The sequence below is a fragment of the Portunus trituberculatus genome, chromosome 17, assembly GCF_017591435.1.
Source record: "Portunus trituberculatus isolate SZX2019 chromosome 17, ASM1759143v1, whole genome shotgun sequence".
Taxonomy (NCBI): domain Eukaryota; kingdom Metazoa; phylum Arthropoda; class Malacostraca; order Decapoda; family Portunidae; genus Portunus; species Portunus trituberculatus.
In genome coordinates, this window is record NC_059271.1 from 3,560,001 (window position 1) to 3,573,572 (window position 13,572).

General features: G+C 35.9%; 1 protein-coding gene across 1 annotated transcript in view; it reads left to right on the plus strand.

Annotated features, from left to right (window-relative positions):
- Positions 1 to 13,572, plus strand: part of LOC123505172 (mitogen-activated protein kinase kinase kinase kinase 3-like) — a 190,945-nt gene that overhangs the window by 81,438 nt on the left and 95,935 nt on the right. The window contains exons 10-11 of the mRNA XM_045256333.1: positions 4,077 to 4,838; positions 6,152 to 6,190. Of these exons, the coding sequence (XP_045112268.1) occupies positions 4,077 to 4,838; positions 6,152 to 6,190 (801 nt within the window). The remainder of the gene's footprint in view (positions 1 to 4,076; positions 4,839 to 6,151; positions 6,191 to 13,572) is intronic.

Here is a 13,572-nt window from a genome sequence, read left to right on the forward strand (position 1 = left end):
TGTAAACAGTCCTCTAAACTTTTATGAATCCTGTACTTAAAACACTCTAACTTGGTAGTCCTCCACAGTGCTTTTCTTTTGGTTTGGTAGCTGAAATAATAGTATAGAAGCTTATTTTAATAAGTTATTCTTCTACATATTTTTTATATCCCCAAATGCTTTCATTTCATACAAGTTTTTAACTAAAGTATTACTTATTTTTCCAGCTTTTGCAATTAATTTTAATTATATGTACTTTGCTCCTTATGTCTTTTACTACTGTTTTGTTGTCAGTTTTCTCATGGGCATAACAAGTGCAAAGCATTATTGTTGTGTTTCATGTGGCTCTTGTGGCATCTCAGCTAATAAGAGTTATAAGCATATTAAGAATGGTACTGATACAAATATAGAAAATATTAATATGAATTAGAAATTCACTTCATATGGGTAAAAGGTAAATAGTTATAGATTTCAAAAGGATCATCTAAACCAAGGATTATTTTTTTCAAACAAGATTATCTTGAAAAGATGAACGTGCGAAGTATTGTGTGCGTGCGTGCGTAAGCATTAGTGTTCATGAATGAAGGCTTCTTGTAATTAATGAATGAATGAATACAATAAATGTATTGGATTTTTTCTTTTGAGTGACATCACAAAATAACTTTTTAGATTGGTAATTCGGTTCTATTTGAATATAGGGGATAAAATTTCATATTGGTCATATTGGTTTCATATACTACTCCTTTATTTGTAAGCAACAAAAAGTTCTGAAGATTTTTTCATGCATTTGGATCAACTTGTTTTGAAGAACCATAAGTTTCTTGTAGTTTTGATTGAATGAGGGAGACAGACATGATGATAAATCATTATTGTTTTTGTTTTTAATTTTAGTGAATGGGACAAGGAAAGTTGTATTGGAAATTTTAAATTCATCAAAGAATTTGATATGATTTGAATTTTACAGTTAGCAGTACAAGGGCATCCATTGGTTGTTATTAATAGATTATGCTGAGTTAGTGGGATGGAATAAAAAGCCAACTTAAAGAAAGAAAATAAATAAAAAAATAATAAAATCAAATAAAAGGATAATTCTAAGAAAATTCATGAGAAAGCAGCAACTGTTTAACCCAAATTTCTTGGACTAAAGTGGAAAAGAATTTTCTGAAAACTGCAGGAATTTGAATTTTCAAGAGATCTAAAGTCAGGCATAGCCATAACTTCTTTAAAAAGATGTACAGTATTCTGAAGACATCTGAAAGCTGTTATCAGCAATAAAATACTTTAACTGAGCTGTGGTTATTACTAGTGTCTCATTTTTATAATGAGATATTGCTGGCTTATTCCCTAACATTATTGTTTTGTAATACATTGTCATTATTTGTTGGATGCTGAAACTGAAATGCAAAAGATCAATCAGGAATTACACTGGAGACAACTTGAAAATATCAGCCATCAGCTGCCATTGTCTTCCTGCCCCCAAGTGGCTGTTTGAAGTCTACTGGCCTAAAGTTTTGACCATCTTAAGTTATGTTCTGCATCTACTGTCTGTTGATCTTTATGTTGTCCTATTGTCCATCTATAATGAATGGATAGATCTGTGAAGTACCATAGAATTGCCAGCAATTTTCGTTTCCTGATAGGAGGAAATAATTTTCTTGAGGTCTATTTTGTAAGTGATATGAGTTTGCTCTCTTTTGCCAATTACATATTTGACCTGTCTTTATCAAGACTGGGAATTTTCCTACTGATGTGACTGATTGTGTAATGCAGTAGGATCATAACCAAGCAGGGTCATCAGCTCTGCATTCCTTGGATGAAACAATAAATGCATCATTGTAATGAAATAATTCGCAAAATAATTACAGTATTATCAGTGATATGATCCTAGTACTCTTTGCCTGTTTCTTGTGCTTTTGCACCAATTTCACCAGTAAACTCCATATTACAAGTTGCATAATGCATAATTTGGCAAAGTTTTGTTGGTCATATTGATATCAGGATGATTGGGTCTAAGCTGCATATTGCTGGGTCATATTCAGCTTAAATTCCATGCATTTTTCAGATATTTTCTTGTTCTCAAAATCTGGGTTCATAAAATTGAGGGTTTACAATATTATGAATGATATTAATGTATACTATTACATAACAAAAAAGCTTGAAGTAACCTTGATATATGTTTAACAACAGCTATTGTAATTTTGACACTAATCATCCAGAAAACTAATGAATTTTGATAAGTGAATATCTCAGTAACTCCTTGACTTAATACAGATTTATAATTATCTGTGCTGTTGGTATTAAGTTAGTTACTATTTTATAAAGAAAAAGTAATGATGAAAGAAGTCTGTAGTGAGCATTACTAAATTTCTTTTCTGGTATGTATGTAGGAAACATTACATAACACATCTGTCATTTTCATCTGTCATTTACTCCATTGTGGTGATGCTGATTGAAACATGCTGGTGGGATGAGGAAGTCCTTTGGGATATTTTAAGATTTATATTGTAGAAGGTCTGATATGGATTAAGGCACAGCAATGAAGAGTGTATGCCATGGAAATTATCTGAGAGGGGCATATGCAGTTCCAAGATAGATTGATGAGAACAGTGAGAGTGTGTATATGGAATGTGTATGAAAGATGTGGAATGAGCACTTGTGCAAGTGCCTTTTGACTCTTCTTCTGAGATTCCATTTTCTCTAGTCCCATTCATGAAAAATGTTATGCTGTAATAGTTGAACAGGTCAACTTTAGCCCGCATCTGTTTGTAAGGAGAGATGGAATTTGATAGTTGGGATTGGAAAATTCTGACCAAGTGAGTGTGAAAACGTCAGTATGGCTTTTTTTTTTTAGTGATAGAGATTTTTGTAAGGCTTATGAAAGTGAAGGTGGAAAGCAGATAGGAAGGAATCAAATATAGGAAGAATGATGCATTGTATGCACTGGATATGCAGGGAAAAATATTCACACTTTTTTTTAAGCAGTAGAGTGCAGATGAGATAGAATCAGAGATGTAGTATGTGAAAATGAGGGAGTATGTGAAATGATGAATGACAGATTGGAGACAGTTTCAATAAGAAAGAACTTTCTGAGATGAACAAGTGCATCCTATGAGAGTAAGAAATAAGATATAGATATGATCAGTAGGTAACAAAGCTTAACATTGTCTGGATATTAGGAAGGCTGTGTCAGAGTGGTGTGGCTGGACACATTTTTAGGGGTGCATGATATATGTTTTTACTGAAAACATCTTGAATGGAGTCCTTAATCAAGAACTTTATCAGCTGTATGAAATGCATATTTCACATTTCACCATATGACACTTTAGTTGAGCATCAAATATGAGTACACATCTAAGTCTTCAACATCTCTATTAAACTTTCTTACAATGTAAAAGAAAATATTTTGTACTTGATCACGTTAACCATAATGTACTAAATTTTTTCCACTATTTTATTGATTTATTTAGATTTTCTTTTCTGCTAATTTATGTGCCCTGAACGTTACTACATTTCTCTACATTTTATAGCTTTAGCTATGAAGTTATTCATATTAATTTCTGAAATGTTTGTAGAGATGGACACATGTATAGGATTGAGCTCTTAGAAAAAAAATATACTTAAATTTTATCCTTTTGTAATTAATAAAGTTACAGGTTTTTATATTATCATCGCATTAAGCCAAGGAATCTGAGCATATACTACTTATACGTAATGAAAAATTCTATTTGAAACCCTGCCACTAGAAACTTCATTACATTGGACTTAAATCATACTAATTCTGGATGTTTGAATGGAATGTGGGGCATACTACCATGCACTTATGAATATTATAGCCTGAAGTGAATATTACAGCTTGAAGGAATGTGCTGCATTCCCTTTTAAGTGAAAGTCTGTTGGATTTTATATACAAATATAATGTCAAAACAAAGTATATATTTTTGTGGTGCAAGATATATATGATAAACATTTTGGAAAAGATTTTATCCCCTCATTGATGAGCATATAATCACTCATGTGTCGACTTAGCACTGTGGTTATCCTCATGTTTTTAAGTTGATGTGAATTAGTTCTCAAGGGAACTTCATTGCTGTCTGTAGTATGAGCTGGACCCAGTCCCTGCCAGGAGCTCGGAGGGCCCGTGGGGAACACAGGGAGGCTGCCTCAAATGGATCCCATGACAGTGGAGGCTTTCTGAGACTGGGCACAGACAGCACAGAACGAGACTATGCAAACTTGCCCCCAATTTATCTACCTTACCACTCAGACTTGACCTATGACCAATTCCCAGTTACCTCTTCACAGAATTCAATTCCCTCGCAGTTTGAAAGGTGCGTGGAAGTCAGGCATGGAGATCCCCTTCCCAGTTACTCTCATGAATATTTCATGAGCAGTCAATATAGCCACAGAGAACAAGAGAATGAGTACTCATATCTTGACTCCAGCAATACTTATTCTTTTTCTGATGCTGACAATTGCTATATGACCACTTCATTCATTCTCAAGGATGATGAAGTTCCTTATCATGACCCAACTTGCACTATAGCAAACTGTCAGCGGTCCAGTTGTCTGGTGCCTGACCTCCCAGATGACACCACAATACCTTACCATTCCCTGACCACATATGACCAATCAGACCCAGAGACAGAATGCCCCACTCGCACCCGTTCCCGCTCACGACACAACAAGCGACATCGCCATCGGTCGAAGAGTGAATTGGGTTCCTTGAATGCCACTGAACCTGCCACTCACTCATTCCGAGATGCCCAGGATGCCCCTCCTGCCCCTGAGGGAGTGCCAGAATCCCTCAGAAGGGAGAAGCGCCCTCTCTCAGGCTCTGATGTTCTGAGAATGTCTCCAAGGTAGTTCTTTGGTCACAGTTCTTGAATTGTTCCATTTCAGGGGAAAGTTCTTTATTTCAGTTATATCATTGATTTGTCTTAACTTATTTGTAATGAATGGCTCTTGATTTATCTTCAGAGTTGTATGAAAATTATCTTTGTCAATTTTGTCTTGAAACTGTATTACGCAGAACTTCCTTAAAAAAGAGAAAAATTGGCACGAATAATATGTTTTTGACCACATTATTTTCATGTCCGAGATTAGGAACTTGAGAATTCTATTAGATGTAAAAAAGCAGCTTTACTTGTTTGATGTGATGAAATTTGTATTGCACTATTAGATCATCTTTGTGGTCAGAAATATTTGTCATGCCCAATTAGTTTGATATTTTATTTTCAAGCTTTACCTTGAGTCATCTACAGTTTTCAATAATTAATTTTATTTTGCTCTTGTACATAGCTTGTATGAAATGAAAGCATTTTCTTTTGTCCCCCTTTCCAGCATGGCATTGTTATTATAATTATTAATTATCTATTATTATTATTATTATTATTATTATTATTATTATTATTATTATTATTATTATTATTATTATTATTGTTACTTTTTTGTGTATTTAATCTTACATATGAGTAAGGCTGTAATACATTTTCAGCTCACTGCTCTCATATGAATTGCAAGCTTCATCTTAAAAACAAACTTAACATTACTGATCCTTGAACTTTGATAATAATGTGATACAGGTAGTGCAGTGTAAAAGTCAAGCTTTTGGTTTGAATGTACATGATTGACCTCTGGTTGAATTATTTTAACACACTTATAGAGAGCTGAACAAAGGGTACTAATATATCAGATTGTGGCACAGAATGTGACAGATGACCTCTCCTGGTCAGTGATGTTGCCATGGTAGGTGTAGCTTGGCTGACCATTGGTGGTTGTACTCTCACAGGGTGGGTTGTGTCTTTCAGTGTACTGCTCACCTTTCAAATTTTATTACTTCTTGCATTATTTTATTTTTTTGTATTTATTTGATTATTATTGGTTGATTTTGCAAGTATTGGAATTTTCCCATTCAATTCTCTTAATGTTGTGTATGTGTTAATAATCAAGTGGCACTTCCATTAAATGCATTGCAATTCCAAATTCCCTTTTAACTTAGTGTGAGCATTTTGTTTTAAAAATAAATATGAAATTTTATAAACTAAATGCTTGGTCATGGATAAACACAACTCACTGGCCCACACTTATCTTGGACCTCAGGGGACCACCACCAGCCCAACATCATATTGCTCTTGCTATCTAACTCATTTCTTGTGTACCTTGCTCTCTACAGGAGCCTATTGCAGTATATTGATGAAGAGTTGCGAATGAGGTATGAATTCTCCAATATTACTAGTTTGATATACTAACTGTTGTGTTCTTCTGTATGTCTAACAATGTACTTGTCACTAGAACAGCCTCACCCTATAGCATAGACAAAACCAAACAAGATGACAGCAACAGTACAGTAGTAATGCATGAAATAACCAACCTTATGCATGCTTTTGGTGACTACTGAAATGCTTGGCAAAATGGGAAACATTCACCTTATCCCGTCCTTACACTTTGTGTTTTGGAATGATATCAACACCCCAAAAATCTTATTGTTGAGGACTCACCTTGCAATCACAATTTATGAGACAGCTTAACATGGCTCTAGGTATCTCCAGAGGCCAGCACCAATGCTGCAGTATGTTGCTTTTCTTCAAGAATAATAACTGCTTAAGCAATTTTTTTATACTCTTTATAATACACACACGCACGTACAGTACACACACACATGCGTGTACGCAAATGGGCAAGTTTCTTAATGTGTAGACCCTGTTCACCTAGTAGTAAGAAGGTACAGGTTTTGAACATGCTGTCCTTTATGTGTGGTGTATGAGTGGTCTCAGTCCTACTCGAAGATTGGTCATTACAAGTTCTGAGCTCTTTCCGTAGGAGAAAGACTGGTTGAGTGATCAACAGACAACCGTAGGTGAATGGCACACACACACACACACACACACACACACACACACACACACACACACACACACACACACACACACACACACACACACACACACACACACACACACACACACACACACACACACACACACACACACACACACACACACACACACACACACACACACACACACACACACACACACACACACACACACACACACACACACACACACACACACACACACACACACACACACACACACACACACACACACACACACACACACACACACACACACACACACACACACACACACACACACACACACACACACACACACACACACACACACACACACACACACACACACACACACACACATATACACATACACATATATATATATATATATACACATATATATATATACACATATATATATATATATATATATATATATATATATATATATATATACACATATATACATACACACACACACACACACACACACACACACACACACACACACACACACACACACACACACACACACACACACACACACACACACACACACACACACACACACACACACACACACACACACACACACACACACACACACACACACACACACACACACACACACACACACACACACACACACACACACACACACACACACACACACACACACACACACACACACACACACACACACACACACACACACACACACACACACACACACACACACACACACACACACACACACACACACACACACACACACACACACACACACACACACACACACACACACACACACACACACACACACACACACACACACACACACACACACTGCACCTTTTTCTCTGCTGAAGGTAATATGTACTTTTGAGCCCTGGCTTCAGTAATGCTTAAAGTATGAAAGTACTATTGAATTGGTTGATAGAAACTACACTTATTTATCTTATATTGTAATTTACCTCATATGATAAATTGGTTCTTTTTTTATTATTATCTGTCTTGTTTTATGACATTTGTCTTCAGTCAAAGGCTTATCTTGTGTTCAAATGACATAACTTTTGTATTTGGATTCTTGGTCAGGATTTTCTTGTGGAAATGCATATCTTATCTGGCATTGATAACATTGAAGGGTTCTCAAGGAATTTTGTGGTTTAATGGTGAAGAGTATCAAACATGTTTCAGAAAAACTGTGGTATGTATACTTATTGTAACAAGGATGTGCTTGAGTCATAACAGAAAACTAGCATGGCAACTTATAAGGAGACATTAAGTGTTTTTAATCCCTGAATATCTCTGTGCTAAAAAGGCTGTGTATTTACTAAGGACAGTTCTGGTGAGGATGGCATGATCTCCCTGTCATTTATCCTGAGTAAGTTTTCTGGCACGGGTGAAAAAGCTGTTGAGGGAAAAGTTCGTGGTTTTCACAGCTGGGTATTTGCCTACCATTAATTCTTTTCTTGGGAAAGAAAACTGCCTAAGACCTTAAAAGATACGAATACAGTAAATTCTCAGTAAGTTGGTTCAACTGATGGATAACTTCTGTCAAGTTATATAAATATCTGAGTTCTGTATGTTAGTGTGAATATGAGGCATACTTGTGGCCACAACCACACACCTGCAACAAAACCCTCAATGAAAGTACTATGTGCTTTACTCACATCTTTGTCCTTGTGCACCAATACTTATTAAAACATGGCCATTTATTAAAGAAATATTATGTAATCTTGTAAAAACATATTTAGTAACACAGTTATCTGAAGTAAAGTATGATTGCAGTGAATGGATGAATAAATTGTTACTCACTATTGAGTAGTATGCAGTAGTAGCAGAACTAGTCTGAGGTATTCATAGGTCATATAGTGATGAAAACCCCTGTATAGTTTAAACATTTTTTGTAACTCTGACACTTGTTAATAAATTAGCCACAAGTACATATGTACAGTAATGATGAAGTTATAGGTACACTTAATATTAACAACTGTACTCTATAGTACAAGCATTTGTATTTGATTGTATATGTGTAACATAACAGCTATTCTTTTAATGGCACTATCCAAATTATGGCTGAAAATTTTGTGATAACCCACTTATTCATCATATGTAAATATTTAAGACTCAGAAAGTGTGTGTGTGTGTGTGTGTGTGTGTGTGTGTGTGTGTGTGTGTGTGTGTGTGTGTGTGTGTGTGTGTGTGCATGCATGTGTGCCTGCATTTGTGCACATGCTTGCACACTTAGGTATATTTATATACAATTGCTCAAGTTGGTCAAAGGCAGTTTTCTGTACAGTTAACCTTTTGGGCCATAATTGTAGGTTTTTATTTTCACTTAACCGAAAGTGACATGAGTAATCAAAGACATGAAGTGAGTAGGTAGCGTGAAGATACTTTTCACAAATGCCTCTTTTGGAAGGTCAGCTGATGCTTTTAATCCCTCTGTACAAATAATGATCAGCATTGTGTGGTACAAGTGCAGAGATCAATTTATTCTTTATAATTAAAAAAAAGTTTGTCATGCTATGTCTTTTTGTAGTCTAATTCTTATAACGCTCCTAATTTTCATATTTCTTATTCTTCAGATAATCATTAACTCAAACTATTCTGATTTCAGAATCCACCCTTTATATATATATATATATATATATATATATATATATATATATATATATATATATATATATATATATATATATATATAGTATATTTATTTATTTATTTTATACAGACTTACCTAATGTGTACAGGTGAATTCAGATTTATGAACATTGAGTTAATTGTTCAGTTTGCAAATGTTAAGATTATGATTTGTATAATTTACTCTTGCTCACAAGTATAAAATTTTGTTAATTCTTTAAAGAAAATGTTGAAAAACAGATTGGAGAAAATCTAAATCCATAAATGTTCTTGATACAAGAGAATTTCTTAGGAAATATAACTCTTTCATAAATTAATTTCACTTGTATGCTGCAGTACAAATACGTTAATTAAATAGCATTTCAAGAGAATAATAATGTTACCAAAAGGCATATATCCTAAGTCCTTTCTGATAGAAGGGAAATAGTACTTACTTTAAGACAAAGTCCCACATATTTAAGGACAAGGTCTCTGTCATTTGAATTTTTTTTCAATTTTGGGGTGTTAATATGACTATCTCTTGGTTTTTTCGGTGTTCCTGGTGGGTCTGGGTGTGGCAGGCCATGGTTCCCGTTGGGCCGCATGTGGTCACGTCTGGTACATGGCCGTGGTCACAAGCGGTGGTATGTAGGGTGGCATGCATCAGGAGCTTTTGTAACCCCATCCATGCCATTCCTTGACATTGAGTGTGCACACACACACACACACACACACACACACACACACACACACACACACACACACACACACACACACACACACACACACACACACACACACACACACAACCAAAATTGTTCTACAGATTCATAAATGGAAAAATAAGACAAAAAGAAACAATAGAAAGGTTAAAAGGAGAAAACGGAATGGTGGAAGACCCAAAAAGTATGGCAGAACTGTTAAATAGTAAATTTACTAAGGAATCCAAATTTGAAAGACCACAGGGTAATAGAGAAACTGTCTGTATGAAAGAGATTAAAGTAACCAAGCTTGAAATAAAAAAGTTGATGACGGAATTGGATGAGGAAAAGGCAATGGGACCGGATGAAGTCTCAGGCAGAATACTGAAAGAATGTAGGGAAGAACTAGCAAGTCCAATATACATCATAAAATGCTCAATAGAAAATGGAACAGTGCCAGTGGAGTGGAAAAGAGCTGAGGTGGTTCCCATATATAAGAGCGGAAGGAAGGAAGAACCTTTAAATTACAGACCGGTATCACTAACTAGTGTAATATGCAAGATGTGTGAAAAGTAATAAAGAAGCAATGGATTGAGTTTCTTGAAGACAACAAAATATTATCAAATAGCCAATTTGGTTTTAGAAAAGGTCGGTCATGTGTGACAAATTTATTGAGTTTCTACTCTAGAATAGTTGATAAAGTACAAGAGAGAGAGGATGGGTTGACTGTATTTATTTAGATCTAAAAAAGGCTTTTGATAAAGTGCCACATGAAAGATTACTATGGAAGTTAGAGGAGAAGGGTGGCTTAAAAGGAAGCACATTGAGATGGATGAAGAATTACTTAAGGGGGAGAGAAATAAGGACGATAGTTAAAGATATGAAGTCCAAGTGGAGAACAGTAGACAGCGGAGTGCCACAGGGGTCAGTATTGGCACCAATACTTTTCTCGTATATATAAATGACATGCCAGAGGAGTGAACAGCTACATAAATCTGTTTATGGACGATGCGAAACTGTGCAGAGTCATTAAACAAAAGAGGATTGTGAAATACTACAGGAAGACTTAAACAAGATCTGGAAATGGAGCAAAAATGGGAGATGGAATTCAATGTGGACAAAAGCCATGTCATGGAAATGGGAAAAGTGAAAGACGACCAGTGGGAATCTATAAGATGGGAGATGGAGTAGAACTAGAAAAAGTAAAAAAGGAAAAGGACTTGGGAGTGACAATGGAAGAAAATAATCAACCGGTAAGCCATATTGATAGAATTTTCAGAGAGACGTATAATTTGCTAAGGAATATTGGAGTAGCATTTCACTATATGGACAAGGAAATGATGAAGAAATTGATAAGTACTAAAATAAGACCTAGATTGGAATATGCAGGAGTTGTGTGGACTCCCATAAAAAGAAACACATAAGAAAATTAGAGACTACAAAAAATGGCTACAAGAATGGTTCCAGAATTTAAAGGGATGGCATATGAGGAGAGACTAAAGGCAATGGATCTACCAACCTTGGAGCAGAGAAGAGAGAGAGGGGATCTGATACAAGTTTATAAATTGATTAACGGAATGGATGAAGTGGATAATGAGAAACTGATCCTGAGAGAAGAATATGACTTTAGAAGCACAAGATCGCATAGTAAGAAACTAAGGAAGGGACGATGTCTGAGAGATGTTAAAAATTTAGTTTCCCGCAAAGATGTGTTGAGACTTGGAACAGTTTGAGTGAGGAAGTGGTGTCAGCAAAGAGTGTACATAGTTTTAGGGAAAAATTGGATAAGTGTAGATATGGAGACAGGACCACACGAGCATAAAGCCCAGGCCCTGTAAAACTACAACTAGGTAAATACAACTAGGTAAATACACACACACACACACACACACACACACACACACACACACACACACACACACACACACACACACACACACACACACACACACACACACACACACAGCTGGAGAGATAGCTGAAATTTTGAACGACAACTTTTGCAAAGTGTTTACAAAGGAGGAGCATTTTATGGGAGGAAGGCCTACAGAAATAAAGCAAATGCAGGACATCATGGTTACTAAGGAAGACGTAAGGAAAATTATATGCAATCTGGATATTAATAAATCAATGGGGCCTGATGGCATATCTGGGAGGTTGCTAAAAGAATGTAAGGATCAATTGTTGAACCACATATTTGATATTGTGGATACCTCCATACGAACAGAATTAGTCCCGAAAGAGTGGAAAAGAGCTGACATTGTGCCTATATATAAGAATGGTAGTAGAATGGAACCGCTAAATTATAGACCAGTATCGTTGACTAGTTTATTGTGCAAGGTATGTGAAGAAGTAATTAAAGCTAAGTGGAGTGAGTATCTAGAAAGTGAAAACATTCTGAGTGAAAGGCAGTTTGGTTTCAGAAAAGGAAGATCGTGTGTATCCAATTTATTATGTTTTTATTCAAGAGTGACTGACATACTACAACATAGAGAGGGATGGGTGGATGCTATCTACCTGGACTTGAGAAAGGCCTTTGATAAAGTACCACACAATAGACTGATGTGGAAACTAAAGATGATTGGAGGAGTAAATGATAAACTAGCAAAATGGATGGAAAATTACTTAATGGGAAGAGAAATGAGAACAGTGGTGAGAGGAAGGAAGTCCGAGTGGAAGAAGGTAACCAGTGGAGTTCCACAAGGGTCAGTGCTGGGTCCCATCATGTTTTTGATTTATGTTAATGATATGCCAGTAGGAATTGACAGTTACATGAACATGTTTGTGGACGATACTAAAATTATGAGGAGAGTAAAGAATGTGGAAGATTGTAACAAGTTACAGGAAGATCTTGATAAAATATATGAGTGGAGTAAAGAGTGGCAGATGGAATTTAATATAGACAAGACCCATGTTATGAAAATGGGAAGAAGTAGATACAGACCAAACAGGGATTACAGGCTGGGTGATGAGAAAATTAAAGAGACCAATGAGGAGAAAGACTTAGGAGTAACTGCAAAACACTTTGTCACCGGAGAAACACATTAACAAGATTTTTTGGAAAACATACAACATGCTTCAAAATATTGGCCTTGCATTCCACTACCTAGATGAAGGAATGATGAAGAAGATATTATGTACCTTAATAAGACCCCAGTTAGAATATGCAGCATGTGTCTGGTCACCGCATATGAAGAAAAATGTGAAGAAGGTGGAAAGGGTACAGAGGCTGGCAACAAGGATGGTACCAGGACTCAGGGAGTTAGACTATGAGGAAAGACTGAGGAAGCTGGGGCTGACCACATTAGAAGAGAGAAGAACAAGAGGAGACATGATAACTATGTATAAATTGGTGAACAAGATTGACATACTGGACAGAGAGTTGATAAAGGTGACCACAAGTAATCATCT